Source organism: Pristis pectinata, chromosome 2 (genome assembly GCF_009764475.1).
Source record: "Pristis pectinata isolate sPriPec2 chromosome 2, sPriPec2.1.pri, whole genome shotgun sequence".
Taxonomy (NCBI): Eukaryota; Metazoa; Chordata; class Chondrichthyes; order Rhinopristiformes; family Pristidae; genus Pristis; species Pristis pectinata.
Window position 1 is genome coordinate 3,078,354 of NC_067406.1, and position 18,652 is coordinate 3,097,005.

Genomic DNA, 18,652 nt, shown 5'->3' on the forward strand with positions numbered 1-18,652 from the left:
TCCTCACTGCTCAAGGTTTACTGGCTTCCAGTAGCTCTTGGATATCTTTTACTCATGATCTTAAATCTACAGCATGGCTTTAAGGTAATGGGTGGGAAGTTCAAGGGAGATATCAGAGGGAGGTTCTTCACCCAGAGAGTGGTTGGGGCATGGAACGCGCTGCCTGGGGTGGTGGTGGAGGCAGGTACATTGGTCAAATTCAAGAGATTGTTAGATAAGCATGTGGAGGAATTTAAAATAGGGCTATATGTGGGAGGAAGGGGTTAGATCGTCTTAGGTGTGGTTTGAAGGGCGGCACAATATGGTGGGCCGAAGGGCCTGTATTGTGCTGTATTGTTCTATGGTTCTATAGCATTAAGGTTATTTTTTTCAGTGCTATGCAAGAGAAAGTCTAACTTTCCCCCAACTCCACCCGCAAAAGTGAAACCTGATAATTACCATCTCGAAGTTGTTTATCAACACTCTTGAAATCCGACTTGGCATTTCCTGACAGCGTCACCTCTACATGAACTGATGTTTGTGCATCAGTATAACATCACACCTATGCCATGGCCCTAGCACAGCACTTCAGGGAGTAGAGCAATGAAAACACAATAGGGATGAAAAGAGGGGTAACCGAATTGATTAAGGAGATTATTACAGTGATGAAAAGATGGGATGTAACCCAGAGGGGTCAAAGATAGAATATGCTTGGTTGGAAATAAGAAACAGCAGAGGGAATATTGCACGGCTGGGTGTATTCAAAGTCAAAGTTATTGTCACATGCACATGTGTGCACAGGTGCAATGAAAAACTTACTTGCAGCAGCATCACAGGCACAGAGCATCAGATAAGTAGCATTCACAAGAAAAACATACATTAAACATGTTATACATAATTTTTACAAGAAAACACAATCAGAACAAATAAAAAAATGAAGTCCATTTTAGTGCAAAGTAATCAGAGTGTCATAGTGTTGCTAAACTGTAGTGATTTGGGTTGTGCTAGTTGGTTCAAGAATCAAATGGTTCTACACATTCTATATAGTCTAATGTATTCTACAGCTCACGTACGAGTGTGTGAGATACAGAGCAAATATGCAGGGTGATTACAAAGATGTGCAACAAGTATAGGGCAGTTACAATGGAGACTTTAATTATACTGTATCAATAAACTTGGATATTAATAGTGTTAAGGGCAGAATGGGTTCTAAATGTGTCCAACATAAGTTTCTAGAGTAGTATATTTCTGGTCCCACGAGGAAGGAGGCGTTGCCGGATTTGGTTCTGGGGAATGAGATAAGGTTAAGTGCACTAAGTTTCAACAGGGGAACATGGAAATGGTGATCATAAGGTTTAGGTTAGCTACAGAAAAGAAGTAATCCAATGTAAGAATAATTAATTGGAGGAAGGCCAGTTATAATGGGATGAGAGTGGATCTAGTGCAGGTAAATTGGAACCAAAAGTTGACAGTAGCAGGACAATGGGCTGCCTTTAAGGAAGAGATGGTTTAGATACAGTTGAAGCATATTCCCAGGATGAGCAAAGGAAGAATCAACACACCCATAACTTCCTGGAAGAAAAAGATACAGAGTAAGATTAAAAAAAAGGCTGCATAAGACAAGTTGTAAACAACAGTGAGAATCACCAATTACAGAAGAACTAGAGGGGAATTGAAAATTAAAATAAGAAAGTCAAAGAATGCATATGAGAAAATAGGACTTCAGAAGTGTTCTACAGTAAAAGGGTACTACATGGAGAGTGAGGCCTATGAAGGACAAAAACTGGGAACTTGCAAATGGATACTGAGGGCAGTGTTGATGTAACCGAGTATTGTGCAATTATCTTCATGTTTCCAAATTAATAGTGAAAGAAGAGATAGCAGAGAGACTAAATAACTGATAGCATGGAGATGGTAGAAATTCTGGTTGAAAAAGTGGTTAAGTCACTTACCCATAGAGTCTATCCAATCTCTCTTCATAGCTGCTGATGGGATGCAGCCGAAGATTTTGAGGGAAGTACAGGAGGAAACCCGGAACTGAAATGCTTAAATATAATTTCTAGGCCTATGTTGTCATGTGCTGCTTTAAAATCTCTTCTATCTATTTACAAAATTTCTGTTAGACTCATTATAATCTTAAATTGCAACTGAGCCAGTCAGGTCCTTTATTGGAGTTAAACTGATAAAGTATGTTGAATAGCAGACTAACTTCCATACAAAACATTTTTAACACATCCTTTCCATTATCAGTGACCTATATAAAGGCAAAGTGGAAGGATGAGTTGTGTATGATGATTGGCAGGGTAAGATGTAGGTTAACACCCACTCCAATGTATTTCAGTTGTGCTCTTTATTACTCGACAGAGGGGAAAAGTCAACCTCTGGCACCTTCTTCATTTCCCCACCCAATCATATGCAGCCCAGCAAGCACGCAACAAAATGCTGCACCTCAGGGAGAAGTTATGACAATTGAAGTGTATAGTAATAGGACTGTAGGAGAAGTAAAAGCCATTCAGAACATAATATAAACAACTTCCAACTCTTTCAGTAATTGCTGTGTACCAGTAGATGTCACTGATGTCACTTTTATGTGGTGCTTTTAAAACACCGTGGACATTCAGCAATATTGAACAGGTGGTACATTGCAGTTTTAAGACCATAAGAAATAGGCAGAGTCAGCCACCAAGCCTCTCAGGCCTGCTCTACCATTCAATAAGACCATGGTTAATCCAAATTTCCTCAAGTCCACTTTCCCACTCTATCTCACTACTGACTAAAAATATCAGCTGTCCATATATTCAAGGATTCAGCCTTTAAACAAGGAATTCCAAAGACTTTCTTTAGAGAAGCAATCCTCCCTGAATCTCTTAAATGGCCACCCCTTTATGTCTTAAATGGACACCCTTTATTCTGAGACTGTCCTCTGGTCCTACACTCACCCATGAAACATCTTTCCAGCATTTATCCCATCCAGTCCCCTAAGAATCCTACGTTTCAATACGAACACCTCTTATTCTGCTAAACTCCAGTGAGTATTGACCCAACCTGTTTAACCTTTCTTCATAAGACAATTCTTCCATTTCTAAGATCATCCTACTGAACCTTTTCTGAGGGTTCCTTCTGAGGGAGACATATGAAGGTCAAGGTCTAACAGGCAGAACTGGTGTGAAGATGAGATAGCTGATGCATTTATACTTGTTATTAGATCTAGTGCATTTTCCCCATTGTTTTGGGCTCTAAACTAAAATTAAGTTCAGTATGTTTGCCCCCCACTTTTTTTTATTGTTGGGTGGATTGCAGAAGACACTGGAGAAGGATAAGGAGGACTGGTATCATTGGAAAAACTGGAGACAAGAGACTGCAGATGGTGGGATCTGGAGCATTGGAAAGAATTGATAGAGCAGGCCAGAAGGTCAGACAAGAGTGCTAAGTGTTAGGAACCAAGGCAGGTAACTGTTGTTAATGTCCAGATCAGCCATGATCTAATTGCATGGCAGAACCCAATGGATCCACTGAGTGGCCTCCTCTGGTTCCCAGTTCAAGCTCCACAGATGATGTGTAAGGGTCATTCCCAATTAAAAACAGCTACAGATGCAAACACTAATAGACCTTGGAGTTTTGATTAATTACTCAAGCACCCAATAATTCATACTGCTATAGAACATCTTGTCGTGTAAGCTATATATAAATTATGTTTGTCAGGTTTGTAATGTACTGTGCTGCTGCTGCAGAAAGCTAATTTTCATGGCATTTATACATGGGTATGTGTGCCCATGACAATAAACATGAACTTAAATCTTTAGAGCAACAAAACTGCACCAGGGCAAAATGATGATCAGGAATTATTTGTGCAAATAGGACTCAATTGTAGGAGTAGGGCTTGTGGCTCATGGTTTCAACACTCCAGAGAGGCACAGAAACATTACCTCATTGCCCTGTAGACTTTAGCAATAGAGTGCTGACCTTAGAGGGAGAAAAAACAGGGTGGGGGGGGGGGGGTGCTGGTGAACCAAGGGTCTAGAGAGCCAACAGAAAGATAATGGCAGAATGGTTGAAGATTTAGATATGAGAGACTGATCGGCTGGTTCTTTGTACCCTGTGAAGAGGATACTCCAGGCACATTTGTTTACTCCAGGCTGTATCCCAGTGCTGAGACCGCAATTCTTACCTGCCAGAAAACTGTAGTTGCCAGTGTTTGCTGGGGAAGTAGCAGGCCAATCACCTACAGAGAGCACAGCTATCAATTAGACTCTGATCTGCACTCAGAGAACAAAGCAACACATCAGGGGTTAGCATCTGGCTAGTAAACAACTTGTTCACTGCTTTCATAACATCTGGAGATATTTGAGACACGAGATGGAGTTCACGTACGAAGACCAGTCTTTTGTCTTTAGTTCATTCCTCCTCACTGCTTTCCACTCCATCATGTCTCATGGTTGAATCTCTCCATGGCAACACTCCTCCCCAGAACTTCCTCACTCTGCCAACTCTGCAAACTTTCAACACTGGCTTCCTGTCATTAAAAACTCATCCAGTTCACTAACTAACATCAAGAAAGGAGATCTGACACCTTACCCAGTTTGGACAATACGAGACAAGACCTATAGCAATGTGACTTACTCTTAACTGCCGTCAAATGGCAAAGGCAAGATGCTCAATTCAGGGGTTATGAGGCACGGGCAATAAACATTGTCCTAACCAGTGATGCCCACATCCTATAAACAAATAAATTAAACCAAGCTGGGCAAATCCATCACGTGGACAGTGGAGGAATAAGGCTGAGCACACCATAAGTTGCAGAGAAATTGAGGAGGAGCAGGAGACAATATGAGCAGGTTCACTCCATGTGATCTGTGGCTCTGCCAGGGAAGCTGTGGAAAAGGTAGGTACCAAATGGAGAGTTCAAGAGTTGGATCACAGTTAAAGAAGGCAACAGAAACAAAGAAATGTACAGGGGGAAGAGCCGTGAGGAAGTAATGGACCTGTAGGGAAAGGCGAGAGTGAATTGAAGAGGAAAGGTGATAAGGGGACAGTAGCCGACAAGAACAAGCCACCTAAAATGTCAGCCTGCCAAAGAGGTCTGCTAGCTTGAGATCGGTCACCCATCTCAAGCTTGGGGTGGGCTCTCATGAAAGAGGTAAACTTGGAGAAGGTGCACGGAGAAAAGAAAGAGGAACTGGAGGAGGGTTGGAGAGGAGGGCAAATGTCGAGAATAGGAGGAGACACAGCAGAGGTTGTGGAACAAGTACTGTTCATCTAAGTGATTAAAAATTCAAATAGTGCTTTGTATCTGGAGGCAAGAGCGGAAGGTGGAGGGGAAAGAACTTTAAGGAGATGTCTTGCAGTGGAAAGAAGAAGCCAAGGTTTGTCCTTGCATAAATGTGCAAGCAAGTTCAAAGAACAATTAGTCCTGAGGATCAGTGAAGCAGACAATGTCTCTGCAGTGCTCACCTTTCACACGTCTCCAGTATGAGGGTTCACATAATGTCCTGCATTTTGCACCTCCCAAAGCAGCTTTTATGTGGCATGTACTGGCGCTGACGGAGGAGGCTGCAATGTCACTGACATGACAATTACATCAATGGATTTAATTGGGATACGTGTCCATAGATACTTACAACTGGGGTGCCAAAGGGAATATAACCTGTAAGAAAGATAGGCCTTGAAATAACTTTCATCATCATGACCACATCCTACATTTACTTTCCCCTACATCCCCACTTTAGACAGTTTCAATTCTCCTCTGACCTTTTGAAGTAAACCAGGATTTTGGGGTTACGATGTACGAAACTGTTCTCCCTGTAACATGAGTGGTCGACCTGAGCCAGCCACCAGTACTCCCCATCTCCAAATCTCCTCTCCGTCAGTGTCCCCCCCCCCCCCCCCCCCCCCCCACACACACCTCCCTCAGTTGTTCTTCCGTCAACATTTACTCACGTGGTCAGCACGGACAGTGTGGGCTGAAGGGCCTGTTCCTGTGCTGTACTGTTCTATGCTCCATATGCATCTGCACTGCTCTCTCATATTCTACCACTCAACCCCTTCTTCCTTTGCTGCTCAGGGCACCTCTCCCTTTCTCTTTCCTCTGAACCTTCCCTCCTCCCTAAATCAATTCTCAAATCATCCCTCGTGCTCCAGTCCTGAGAGAATCCTTGGGATGAAGTTGGGATCCACGGTTTGTCACACCTGCAGACAAGTTTTCAGTTGGCAGTTTAATGGTGCCCAAACTGATCAAAACCTCCAGAAATGCCTCAGCCGACCACCTGACCGCTCCTGTGGCTAGCTGAGTGATGTTTCTCCCACTTGGAACTGCACTACCTAAGGCAAGGATTCCTCATGTACCTCCCCCTGTTTGGGGCTGTGCAAGGCGAAGCTTGTGGTCCCAGGCCTCCTCTGAACACTCTGATTAGTCTATTACTCCAGGCTCGATACTGCATAAAGAACATAGAACAGTACATTACAGGAACAGGCCCTTTGGCCCACGATGTCTGTGCCAAACATGATGCCGAACTAAAACTAATTCCCTTCTCCCTGCAAATGACCCATATCCCTCCATTCCCTGCATATTCATGAGTCTGTCTGACAGCCTCCAAAATGCCACCATCATAGCTGCTTCCACCACTCCCTTCGGCCGCCCGTTCCAGGCACCTGGCTTCTTTGAGAGTCCATAGCGATGTCCGCATCACCTGCACTATGACACCTGTTGGACTGACCATTGCCTTAGCAATCTTGTTACCTCTATCAGCCTGGTGCTGAAACAACAGTGACAATAAGATGTTGTATGACAATCAATGTTGAAGGTTTCAAGGATCCTGCAAATAAAGCTCTTCTCAGACAGCACCTTACAAATAATCCATGGACCGCAAACAATAGGAGCCACAGAGAGTTCATAGTGAATAGACTGCCCATAATTAGCAGCTGCAAAAAGTCTCATGGCTTCTCTACCAGAAAACACCAGGACTAGCTTGATGAGAATGTCCAGGAGATCCAGGGGCTAATTAACCACAAATTCAAGGGTTCCTGGATTGAAAATTCCAATATGCCTAGAGGAAAAAGAAACAGTTCTACAAGAAACCCATGACATAACCAAAAGATGAAAGGTGGAAAGAGAAGTTCAGCAGCTCATCAATAACTATGACGTGCATGGATTCCTCAGTACTGTCAAGACCATCTATAACCCAAACACCCAAGGGCCCATTCTGCTGAGAACCAAGAATGGAGGAGAGCTTATTAGGGATAGAGAGGCAGTAAGCACCCATTGTAAGGAACATTTTGAAGAACTCTTCAATCGTGGCTCTGTTCTTGATGCTGCATTATCCCACAGCAAACTATCTGGTCCAGTCTCAGCACCCCAGAACAAGAAGAAGTCATAATGGCCATAAGTGAACTGAAAGACAGCAAGGCGTCGGAAGTAGATGGGTTTTCCACTGAAATCCTAAACTTGGCAGGGAAACTTCAGAATTTTGGAACTTTTAGCCTCATTTCCCACATCAGGAAAGACATCCCAGAGGACCTTAGATGCTACTATCTTCAAGAAAGGAAACAAATCCCAGTTGTTTTCTTGTTGTCTGTCTCAGGGAAAGTTATCTCATGGATGCTGCTCAATCATCTCCTCCCAGTAGCTGAAGAAATGTTTCCTGAATCACATTATGGATTCCATCCATCTACAGCGCAATGGACATGGCATTCACTTTGCAACAACCAAGAGAAAGAGGGAACTGTGGAGCATCCAATTCAAATTAGTCTCCATCCTAAACCTGCCTCGTGATTGCGTGCATGCTGTGGTGTTAATCAATGGGTCCACAACACAGACAATCTCAGTGCAGACTGGTGCTGAGGAAGGCTGTCTCACTGCCACAATACTTTCAATTTTTCCTTGCCAATGCTGCACCTCATTTTAATTTTACTGATGGAGTGGAGTCATTCTACAGGCATGGAAGCTCTGCATGTTTGGAGGCTGAGCTCCAGGTCATCATCAACTCATTCACTGGAGCATAGGATGGGCCTTATACTTAACATCTACAAAACAAAGGTCCTCTGTCAATGTGCCCGTTACACAACATTGCCCTCAATGACAAAGCCCGAGGACTATACACTGGAAAATATGGACCACCAGGAAAGGTTTAGAGGGATATGGGCCAACCATGGGCATATGAGACTAGCTTGTATGGGAATCTTGGTCGGCATGAAGACCTGTTTCCATGCTGGCTGACTCTATGACACTTCTCATATCTTGGGATCCACCTCTCAATGAAGGCACATGTTGATGATGAAATTCATCACCTCCTTCAGTGCACTGGCACATCCTATGGTCATCTAAAAGCCGTGTTTGACAATCAAGACCTCAAAACTGGCATCTTTTACAAACAACCAGTGCTGTTGATTGAGGAAATTCTTTAAGGTTTAGTCATAGAGTCATATTGGAATTGGATTGGTTTATCATTGTCACTTGCATCAAGTGAAGACAGTAGAAAAACCGGTCTTGCATACCGTTCATAAAGATCAATGCATTACACTGTGTATCGAGATGGTACAAGGTAAAACAATAACAGAATGCAGAATAAAGTGTTACAGTTACAGAGAAAGTGCAGTGCAGGCAGACAATAAGGTGCAAGGTAGATTATTAGGTCAAGAGTCCATCTTATCATACTAGGGAACCGTTCAGTAGTCTGATAACAGTGGGATAGAAACTGTCCTCGAGCCTGGTGGTATGTGGTTTCAGGCTTTTGTACCTGCCCGATGGGAGGGGGGAAGAAGAGAGAATGTCTGGGGTGGGTGGGGTCTTTGATTATGCTGGCTTTATTGCTTTAGACAGAGACCATGAAGGGGAGGCTGGTTTCCATGATGTGCTGAGCTGTGTCCACAACTCTCTGTAGTTTCTTGAAGTCATGGGCAGAGCAGTTGCCATACCAAGCCATGATGCATCCAGATAGGATGCTTTCTATGGTGCATTGATAAAAATTGGTGAGTGTCAAAGGGGACATGCCAAATTTCTTTAACCTCCTGAAGAAGTAGAGGGCTGATGAGCTTTCTTGACAATACAGCATGGATACAGGCCCTTTGGCCCAACCAGTCCATACCGACCACAGTGTCTATCCAGCTAGTCCCAATTTCCTGTGTTCGGCCATATCCCTCTAAGCCCCACCCTTCCACGTGCTTCTGAAATGACACTATTGTACCTGCCTCACCCACTTCCTCTGCCAACTCATTCCATATACTCATCACCCTCTGTGTGAAAAAGATGCCCTTTAGCTCCCTTTTAAATCTTTTCCCTCTGAACCTAAACCTATACCCCCTAGTTTTGGGCTCCCCCATCGTGGGGAAAAGACTATTACCATCCACCTTATCTATGCATCTTATAATTTTAAACATTTCTGTAAGGTCACCCTTCATTCTCCCACATTCCACGGAATAAAGACCTCGCCTGTCCAACCTCCCCCTCTAACTCAGGCCCTCTAGTCCTGGCAACATCCTCGTAAATCTTTTCTACAATCTTTCCAGTTTAACCACATCTTTCCTAATAACAGGGTGACCAAAACTGTACACAGTACTCCAAGAGCGGCCTCACCAATATAGAGTGTGACTGCAACATAATGTTCCAGCTCCTATTCTCAATGCCCTGATGGCCAGCATGCTAAATGCCTTTTTCACCACCCTACCTGTGAAATTTAGTATAGTGTAACAGGAAAGCACCCAAAGGGTCCAGAGTATAGCTGTCCTTGCAATGAATTAGGATGTGCACAGAATTTTTCCAAGAACTGTTCACCACCCACTCTCCAATATTAGGTTCAGGAACAGCTACTTCCCTTCAAGCATTCGGTTCTTGAACCAACCGGCACAACCCTGATCACTGCAGTATAGCAACACTGGGACACTTTACTGCTCCATTATGACCACTTTGATCACTTTGCACTACAATGGATTATTTTTGTTCTAATTGTGTTCTTTCTTGTAAAAATTGCGTATAATTTGTTTAATTTATGTTTACCTTGTAAATGCTGCTTATCTGATGCTATGAGCCTGTGATGCTGCTTCAAGTAAGGTTTTCATTGCATCTGTCCACACACAGACTTGTGCATGAGAATAAACTCGCTTTGAATTAAATCAGAACCTACATACTGATCTACAAATTGCCCAGTGATGAACGTGACCCAAATCCTTTCTATCCTTGTGCACTAATGCTCCCATTTTAACATGATTGGCCCTCTGCAAGTGCAGAGTCTATAAATTGCAGCTGCTGTTATCAGGGCAGGATAGCCTCCACCAGCAAGGTGGCAACATAGTCCAGTCTCCTGTCTTCATGTGCTGCTCTTCTTATGTCCCTGAACAATGCATTAAACATTGCTGACACACACACACTACTGGCATCAGCATGTCTGTTAAATATATAACAATTACAAAGAATTTCAACAACAATTAACTTGTTTCATTTTTTTTTAGATATTTATTGTTTCACCCTAAAATGAACTGAAGCATGGAAATTCACAACACTATTTGCAAATCCTTAGCAAATGAAGCAGTCCAGGCGTTTGTGCAGCAGGATCGAGGCATGAGTCAAACATGGGCTGGTAAGTGGCAGGTAATACTAGAACACAAAAGCGATGGGCAATGACCATCTATGGCAAGAGTCTAACCACCTGTCTAGAATCAGAATTATTATCACTGACATATGTCATGAAATTTGTTGTTTTGTGGCAGCAGTACAGTGCAAAGACATAAAATCTATAAATTACAAAAATAGTGCAAGAAAAGGAATAATGAAGTAGTGTTCATGGACTGTTCAGAAATCTGATGGCAGAGGGGAAGAAGCTGTTCCTGAATCGTTGAGTGTGAGTCTTCAGGCTCCTGTACCTCTTCCCCGATGGTAGTAATGAGAAGAGGGCATGTCCCGAATGGTGAAGGACCTTAGTGATGGATGCTGCCTTCTTGAGGCTCCACCTCTTGAAGATGTCCTTGATGATAGGAAGGGTTGTGCCCGTGATGGAACTGGCTGAGTCTACAACCCTCTGCAGCCTCTTGTGATCCTGTGCATTGGAGCCTCAGTACCAAGCGGTGATGCAACCAGTCAGAATGCTCTGCACCGTACATCTATAGAAATTTCTAAGAGTCTTTAGTGATATACCAAATTATATTTAAGAGGGGTTGGAGGAGTGGTAGTGGCATCACCATTGGCCAGAAATTCATCTGAACCAGCCACGTAAATACTCAGATGAAGAGTCTTGACCCGAAATGTTGACTGTCCATTTCCCTCCAATAGATGCTGCCTGACCCGCTGAGTTCCTCCAGCGCTTTTTGTGTTGCTACAAGAGCAGATTAGAGTTTAGATATCCAGTGGTGAGTGCCTCATCTCCTGCTACCCTCTAGCCTTTCCACTGTCTACAAGGCACAAGTCAGGAACGTGATGGAATACTCTCCACTTGCCTGGATGAGTGCGGCTCCTATAACAATGACCATCGTCGACTGGCATTTTATCCACTGCTCTGAACATTCATTCCCTCCATCACTGGCACACAGTGGATGCACTGTGTGGTCTCTACAAAATGCACTGCAGTTACTCACCCAGGCTATTCTTTTATCACCTCTCAACTTGTGACCTTTACCACCAAGAAGGCCAACGGCAGCAAGTGTAAGGAACACCACCACCTGCAGGTTCCCCTCCAAATCACACACCATCCTGATTTGGAAACGTATAACCTTCATCGTTACTGGGTTTAAACCCTGGAACTCCTCTCCAGAAGCACTGCAGGACCACTTTCTCCAGGAAGAACTACAGTGGTTCAAGAAGGTGGCTGACTACCACTTTGTCAAGGGCAGTGTCTATGTGAGTTTCCTCCGGGTGCTCCGGTTTCCTCCCACATTCCAAAGACGTACGGGTTAGGAAGTTGTGGGCATGCTATGTTGGCGCTGGAAGCATGGCAACACTTGCAGGCTGCCCCCAGAACACTCTATGCAAGATATATTTCACTGTGTGTTTCAATGTACATGTGACTAATAAAGAAATCTTATCTTATTTAAGGATGGGCTGCCTTTGATACTGAACCTAGGTCAACCCAAATACCTGCTATGTTTCAATGAGAATACCTAAACATCCAACGGTGCTTCAGAAAAGATACACGAGGACATATTTTGCTGAGATATCCTTGCAATGAAATAGGCCGTCAATGCTTAATATTCCTGGGATCATAACCAACTTGCAAGATAAAGGAAGATTTTAAGGTATTGGGGCATTGCAGAGAAACTGAAATTTAAAGAGAGATCAGCAAAAATTGCTCTCATGGTGAACTCCTAATCCCTACCACATTATTTGGAAGGACTGAGGCTTATCAGTTCCTGCTTTGGGACAGGGGGATGGCTAAACTTATTCTTACAATATCAGTTCCTGCTTTGGGACAGGGGGATGGCTAAACTTATTCTCACACATCTCAGAAAAGTGCTGTTAGCAATGGATCCATGAATTTAGCTGTGAGCAAGTTTGTGCAGAGTAATAGAAGGAAGAAAAGTTGGCGTTAAAGGAAATAAGCATGAGCAGAAATTGTTCTTGCAAAGTTATAAAAACATACCTGACATTCTGAATGGCATCAGAATCTTCTCATTGGTGTCCGGGTGCAAAATAGCCTTAAAGCAAATCAAAGGAAAAGACTGAGGATCACTGCATAAGGTGCCTTTCAATATAGCACAGGCAGCTTGCAGGAATGATGGTTAAACTATGACTGATGATCCAGGGAAACATGTATAAAACTACTACAGCAATTTGTGGCATCTAAATTCAGCTAACTACCACATACTGGAATATAGCTATTAGCAGTCATGAGGATCATGAAATCCTATCTTAAAATCATGTTTGCTTTGTTAATGCACTTTGGGAAGGAATCCTGTGGGTTTTACCTAGTCAAATTGATCTGTGACTTCAGACACACAGTAACAAGGCTGACTCTTAATGAAAATTTCTAAAAAATGCAGATGCTGGAATTCTGAAATAAAAACAGAAAACGTAAGCACTCAACAGGTCAGGCAGCATCTGTGGCAAGAACTGGGAAAGAGAGAAACTGGGAAAGTTAGTTTAGGTAGCAGAGGTAGGGGAGGAGGATGGGTGGAATGAAGGGAATATCTTGATAGGATGAGACTAAACGATTTAATGTGGCAGTTAAGGAGCAGTTTGTCTGTAATCTTAGTCTGATCTAAACTGCCTCTTAACTGCCACGTTACCGTTTCACCCTCAGAGACATTCCCTTTGTTCCACCCATCATCTTCCCCCACGCTCTCTCTTACCTAACTAACTTGTTTATCATTGTCCCCTTTCTGATGAAGGGTCCCAGACCTGAAATGTTAACTGGTTCTCTACACAGATGCTGCCTGACCTGCTGAGTGTTTCCAGCTTCCTCTGTTTTTATGGCTGACTCTCAACCACTCTTTGGCTCAGCAGGCTACTGAGTTAAAGGGCAATTCAGGATAAGCAATAAATGGGATAGTTATTGCTGGCTGAGACTCCCTCACATGTACATCATGAGCATTGCCATACTATTGTTACAGTTCATGGTCTTGGTGGGTTGGCTGGTAGTGGAACTGCTGCTCTACTTACAATGAAGAATATTTTTTTGAAAACATTTAAATCGAATGCTTATGCATCACAGAACAGATCGACAGACAAAGGACTGAGCACTTATTCCATTGCAAATAAGGCATGTTGATGGCTTGGAACAGCTTCTTGAGAAAAATAGCCATTTTTTTGCTGGCATCTCAACACTCCTCCATTGTAGCCTAACTCCCACTGTTAACCTGCTCCCAACCCACACCACCCCGGCCCTGTCAGTCCAGTTGGCACTCTCAGTCTGCAGGACTTCGACCCAAAACATGGACAATTTCTCCCCCCCCCCCCCCCCCCCCCCCCACAACACACACAGACTCCCCGCATCGAGTTCCTCCAGTGGACTGTTTGCTGCTCCACATAAAAATGAAAGGATTCAACTTCAAAAGGTCAACCAAGGGTCAGTCTCTTGAATGTGGGCCTGGAGTCACAAAGGTTTATAGCAGGTGAGGACAAGAGAATTCCTTATGATCTTCATTGCTATGGTCACTTGTTTTTAATTTTAAATCCTTTGGAAGCCCGATTCTCAAAATAATGATGAAATTTGGACTCTCTGAATTACTAGTTCTGTGATATAATCAGAGTTCAGGTTCTAGGCAGATCTGTGTTCTTAATTCCTAAAAATCATAAAAGATTGACATCAACACTTTTCTATAGGAAATTGCAAATCAGACAGTGTTCATTGGATGAAATGCATATTAATATGGACAATGAAATATTTCACAGAATGGAGTATTAGTCATAAACTGGCATAACACAACAGGATTACTTTAAGTAGAAATGCCTACCTGTTTAATTTTCTGTGCCTCCCAAAGCTAGATAAAGGCAAAATGAGGAGAAATTATTAATGTATTACCCAAACTTCAATGTAGTAAAGACAAATTCAATTCTCAAAGTTGTGTTGGTTCATTTCAGCCAGGTCAGTTATTGGGAGAACATGACTGAGGCAATATAATCAGATGGAGGCTCCACTCTCAATGGCTTTGCATTGATGCTGAGTGAGGACACAGTCCAACGCAGACCAACACTTTGTGGAAGTTAGGCAAGGCAGCTGGAGTTCAAGTCAAGCCAATTCACCTCAGAATTAGCAGAAGTTGTGTGTAACTGGCAAATCAAGATGAAGGCCTCCAGACCAAAAGAGCAGCGAACATTTCCAAGGGAAATGGGTGAGGTTTTTCACCAGAGAGTGGTTGGTGCATGGAATGCACTGCCTGGGGTGGTGGTGGGAGGCTGATACATTGGACAAGTTCAAGAGATTGTTAGATAAGCTTATGGAGGAATTTGAGGGATACGTGGGAGGAAGGGGTTAGATAGTCATAGGTGTGGTTTGAAGGGTGGCACAACATGGAGGGCCGAAGGGCAGCACAACATGGAGGGCCGAAGGGCCTGTATTGTGCCGTATTGTTCTATTGTTCTAAAGTGGAATGAGGAAGCAGGGATGTGGTATTTTCAAAACTGATAAGTTTGTTCGGGGAGGCAAGAGAAAGTGTGTGAGTGAACCGTTCCAAGCCCATTTAAAATGTAATTAAACAGAAATAGGAAGAAGACATTCAACCCTGCTCCAGTACATATGGTCCTCTCAGCAACTCTAGCCTCCAAATCAAAGAATCTATTAATCTAAAATATGCTTCATAATTGAGCATGCAAAACTTCGAGGTAGAATTCCAAAAATTCACAACCTTGTGAGTGAAGACATTTCTCATCTCTATATGATTGGCAGATCCTTACTTTGAGACAGTGACCCCTAGTCGTAATTTCCCAAGTCTGGGGCCCAAATTCTCCTGACAAGTCACTTATGAATCTTGTAATTGAAAAGCCAAAAATATGCAGATGCTGGAAATCTAAAATAAAAACAGAAAACGATGGCAGTATTTAATGTTTTTTAGAGGTTAAAGTTAGGAAGTTCTTCCTAGTTCTGTTAAAAGTCACTGACGAAATGTTTTCTGTTTTTCTCTCTCCATGGATGCTGTTTGAACTGTTAAGTATTAGGACCATGTGTGTTCTGATCATGTAATGTTGTATACACTAGGACTTTATTCCCTGGAACGTAGGATATTGAAGGGTGACCTGATAGAGATATTTAAGATCATGTGGGGCATAGGCAGGGTGAAAGCACATAGCCTTTTTCCCCAGGGAGGGGGTGCTAAAAACATAAGTCTAAGATCAGAGGCAAGAGATTTAAAAGGGACATCATGGGCAGCTTCTTCATGCAAAGGGTGGTGCGTATTTGGAATGAGCAGCCAGAAATAGTGGTGGGAGGCGAGCACATTCTCAACATTTAAAAGCCATCGAGGTAAGTACATGGATAGGAAGGTTTTAGAGGGCAATGGACCAAATGCAGGTAGAAGGGATTAGCTTGCTAGGCAACACAGTTGGCATGGATGAGTTAGGCTGAAGGGCCTGTTTTCATGCTGTATGACTCTGATTCTATGATTGAATAAGACTGACACAATCTTGGCAATATTGATCAAGTCTCCTTGGCAGTATTGATCCAGAGATCTGAGAAGTGAACCTCTGTTGCATTCTTTCAAAGGCAAATTTTTTTTTTTAAGTACATATATGGGAGCTGAGCATCACTGGCTAGACTAGAATTTACTACATATCTCTAATTGTCCTTGAAAAGTTGATGGTGAGCTTCCTTTTTGGATTGGTTAGGAAGCTAAATTTCCAGATGAGGATAGTATGCAAGCTGGAGGTGGACATTTCTTGCCCTTTTAAGTAATTGTGGCCAGGAGCTTTGGGAGGTGCTGTCAAAGTTATTGCAATGGAAGGACGTAATGGCAATAGGAAGGGTGCAGCAGATATTGACAAGTATATTGTTAGCGTTGAGAGTTATAGTTCTAAGGAGCGATCACCTACAATGGGGCTGTTCATTTTGCAGGTGATTTAGTTGAGGTTTACAAAATAATGAGTGACAGAAAGTTTAATTCTCCCCATTCCCACACCAACATGTCTGTCCTAGGTCTCCTCTACTGCCAGGATGAGGCTAAACACAAACTAGATAAACAGCACCTCATATTCCCCCTGGGTAGTCTACAAACCGGCAGCATGAACATTGAATTCTCTAATTTCAAGTAACCTGCTCCCCCTTTTTCTCTCTCCACCTACCTGGCCCCCATCATATCTTTTTCCCCTCCATCTGCCCATCACCCACACACTACTCCCCTGGTTCCCCTCACACACTATTCCCCTCTGCCCTCCTCACCTTTGTCCCTTATTCCATGCTCCACCTTCCTCTCTTATCAGATCCAATCATCTTCTGTCACTTCTGCCTATCATCTTCCAGCTTCTGGTGCTACTCTACTCTCCCCTCTCTCACCCCCCTGCCCCCGCCTGGATCCACCTATTGCCTGCCAGCTCTTACTCCCCCTTTTTATACTGGCTACCTCTCCTCTAGCTTTCAGTCCAGATGAAGAGTCTCGACCCAAAACGTCAACTGCCCATTTCCCTCCACAGATGCTGCCTGACCCGCTGAGTTCCTCCAGTGCTTTGTGTGTTGCTCTATATTCCGGCATCTGCAGTCCCTTGTGTCTCCAGTTAACAGGAATGGCCCATTTCTTTTGGCAGACAGATGAATCATTATTAAAGTCAGGTTCCTATCAAGTAGAGTCAGTCCTGTAGCACGAAATCAGGCCCTTTGGCCGCTGTGTCTGTGACACGATCAAACACCCACTTTACACTAATCTAATGCTGGCCCTGACATGCCCAATGGTTCTGATGGAGAGCCCTGGACCTGAAACTTTGAAAGTTTCTCTCTTCACAAATGCTGCCTGGCCTGGTGAATGTTTTCAGCAGTTCCTGGTCTCAGTTTGGATTTCCGGCATTTGCAGTTTTTTTTTATTTTCATCCACACTTATTCCATTTTTTTCTTATCAAATTCTCATCAACTCTCCATGATTTTACCACTCCCACTCTGCTACACCCTAGAGGCAATTTACACCAGCTAAGTAACCTAACAGCCTGACATGTCAGAGGAAACTCGCACAGTTGTGAAGAGAACGTGCAAACTCCAGACAGACGGCACTGGAGGTTAGGAGCTATGAGACAGCAGCTACCGTGCTATCCTAAGAAAAGAGTAATGTAGAAGCAAGCCTCAGTAATGTAAAGTAATGTAGAAGCAAGAGACATGATAGAGGTGTACATGATAGAGGTGTACAAAATATTAGGAGGAATAGATAGAGTGGACAGCCAGTGCCTCTTTCCCAGGGCACCAATGCTCAATACAAGAGGGCATGGCTTTAAAGTAATGGGTGGGAAGTTCAAGGGAGATATCAGAGGGTTTTTTTTTTACCCAGAGAGTGGTTGGGGCATGGAATGCGCTGCCTGGGGCAGTGGTGGAGGCAGGTACATTGGTCAAATTCAAGAGATTACTAGATAGGCATATGGGGGAATTAAAATAGAGGGATGTGTGGGAGGAAGGGGTTAGAGATAGTCTTAGGTGAGGTTGGCACAACATTGTGGGCCGAAGGGCCTGTATTGTGCTGTATTGTTCTATGATTCTGAGTAGATCACCCCACAAACTGTGCTAAAATGATGCTGGCAAGTAGGGTCAGTATAGATAGACATGATGGTTGGCATAGATGCAGTGGGCTGAAGGACCTGTTTCTGTGCTGTTCAACTCTATGACTCCAAGATATATTTCATGTAATTTTCGTGTATGTTCCTGAGCTGTCATACATGTGTGCAGCCTTTGCACAGATCACTTGGAACCACATCAGGGATGGCATGGCCTGTCTGCAAATATTTTGGATAAAATTCCTTCAAACAGCACACAAAATGTTGTGCTACTAGAAAAGGTTTCAAGACAAATGTAATTTCCTTATAACCTATTCACCTTGTCAGAGACCCACCCTTGCTTCTGGTAATCCCTTTCTTTTCACATACTGTAGGCTTTTACATACTGATTTTGCATCTCTCACTGCTTTTCAATTAATTTCTGAATCACCTTTTGCTGAATTCTCCCGATCTTCATTATTTTAGTGTCACAAACCAGCAACAAAAGAAACACACTGAGCATGATTCAGTGTTAAAAACTATTTTATTAAATCACTACTTATGATAATACGTAAAATAAAAGTAAAAATGTTA

General features: G+C 43.2%; 1 protein-coding gene across 2 annotated transcripts in view; it reads right to left on the reverse strand.

Moving 5' to 3' along the window:
• Positions 1-18,652, reverse strand: part of LOC127582954 (sideroflexin-5-like) — a 236,129-nt gene that overhangs the window by 150,421 nt on the left and 67,056 nt on the right. For both annotated transcript variants that reach the window (XM_052038623.1, XM_052038615.1), the window contains exons 4-7: positions 14,353-14,379; positions 12,540-12,594; positions 5,598-5,623; positions 4,148-4,201 (exon numbers count right to left, since the gene is read on the reverse strand). In XM_052038623.1, the coding sequence (XP_051894583.1) occupies positions 4,148-4,201; positions 5,598-5,623; positions 12,540-12,594; positions 14,353-14,379 (162 nt within the window). The remainder of the gene's footprint in view (positions 1-4,147; positions 4,202-5,597; positions 5,624-12,539; positions 12,595-14,352; positions 14,380-18,652) is intronic.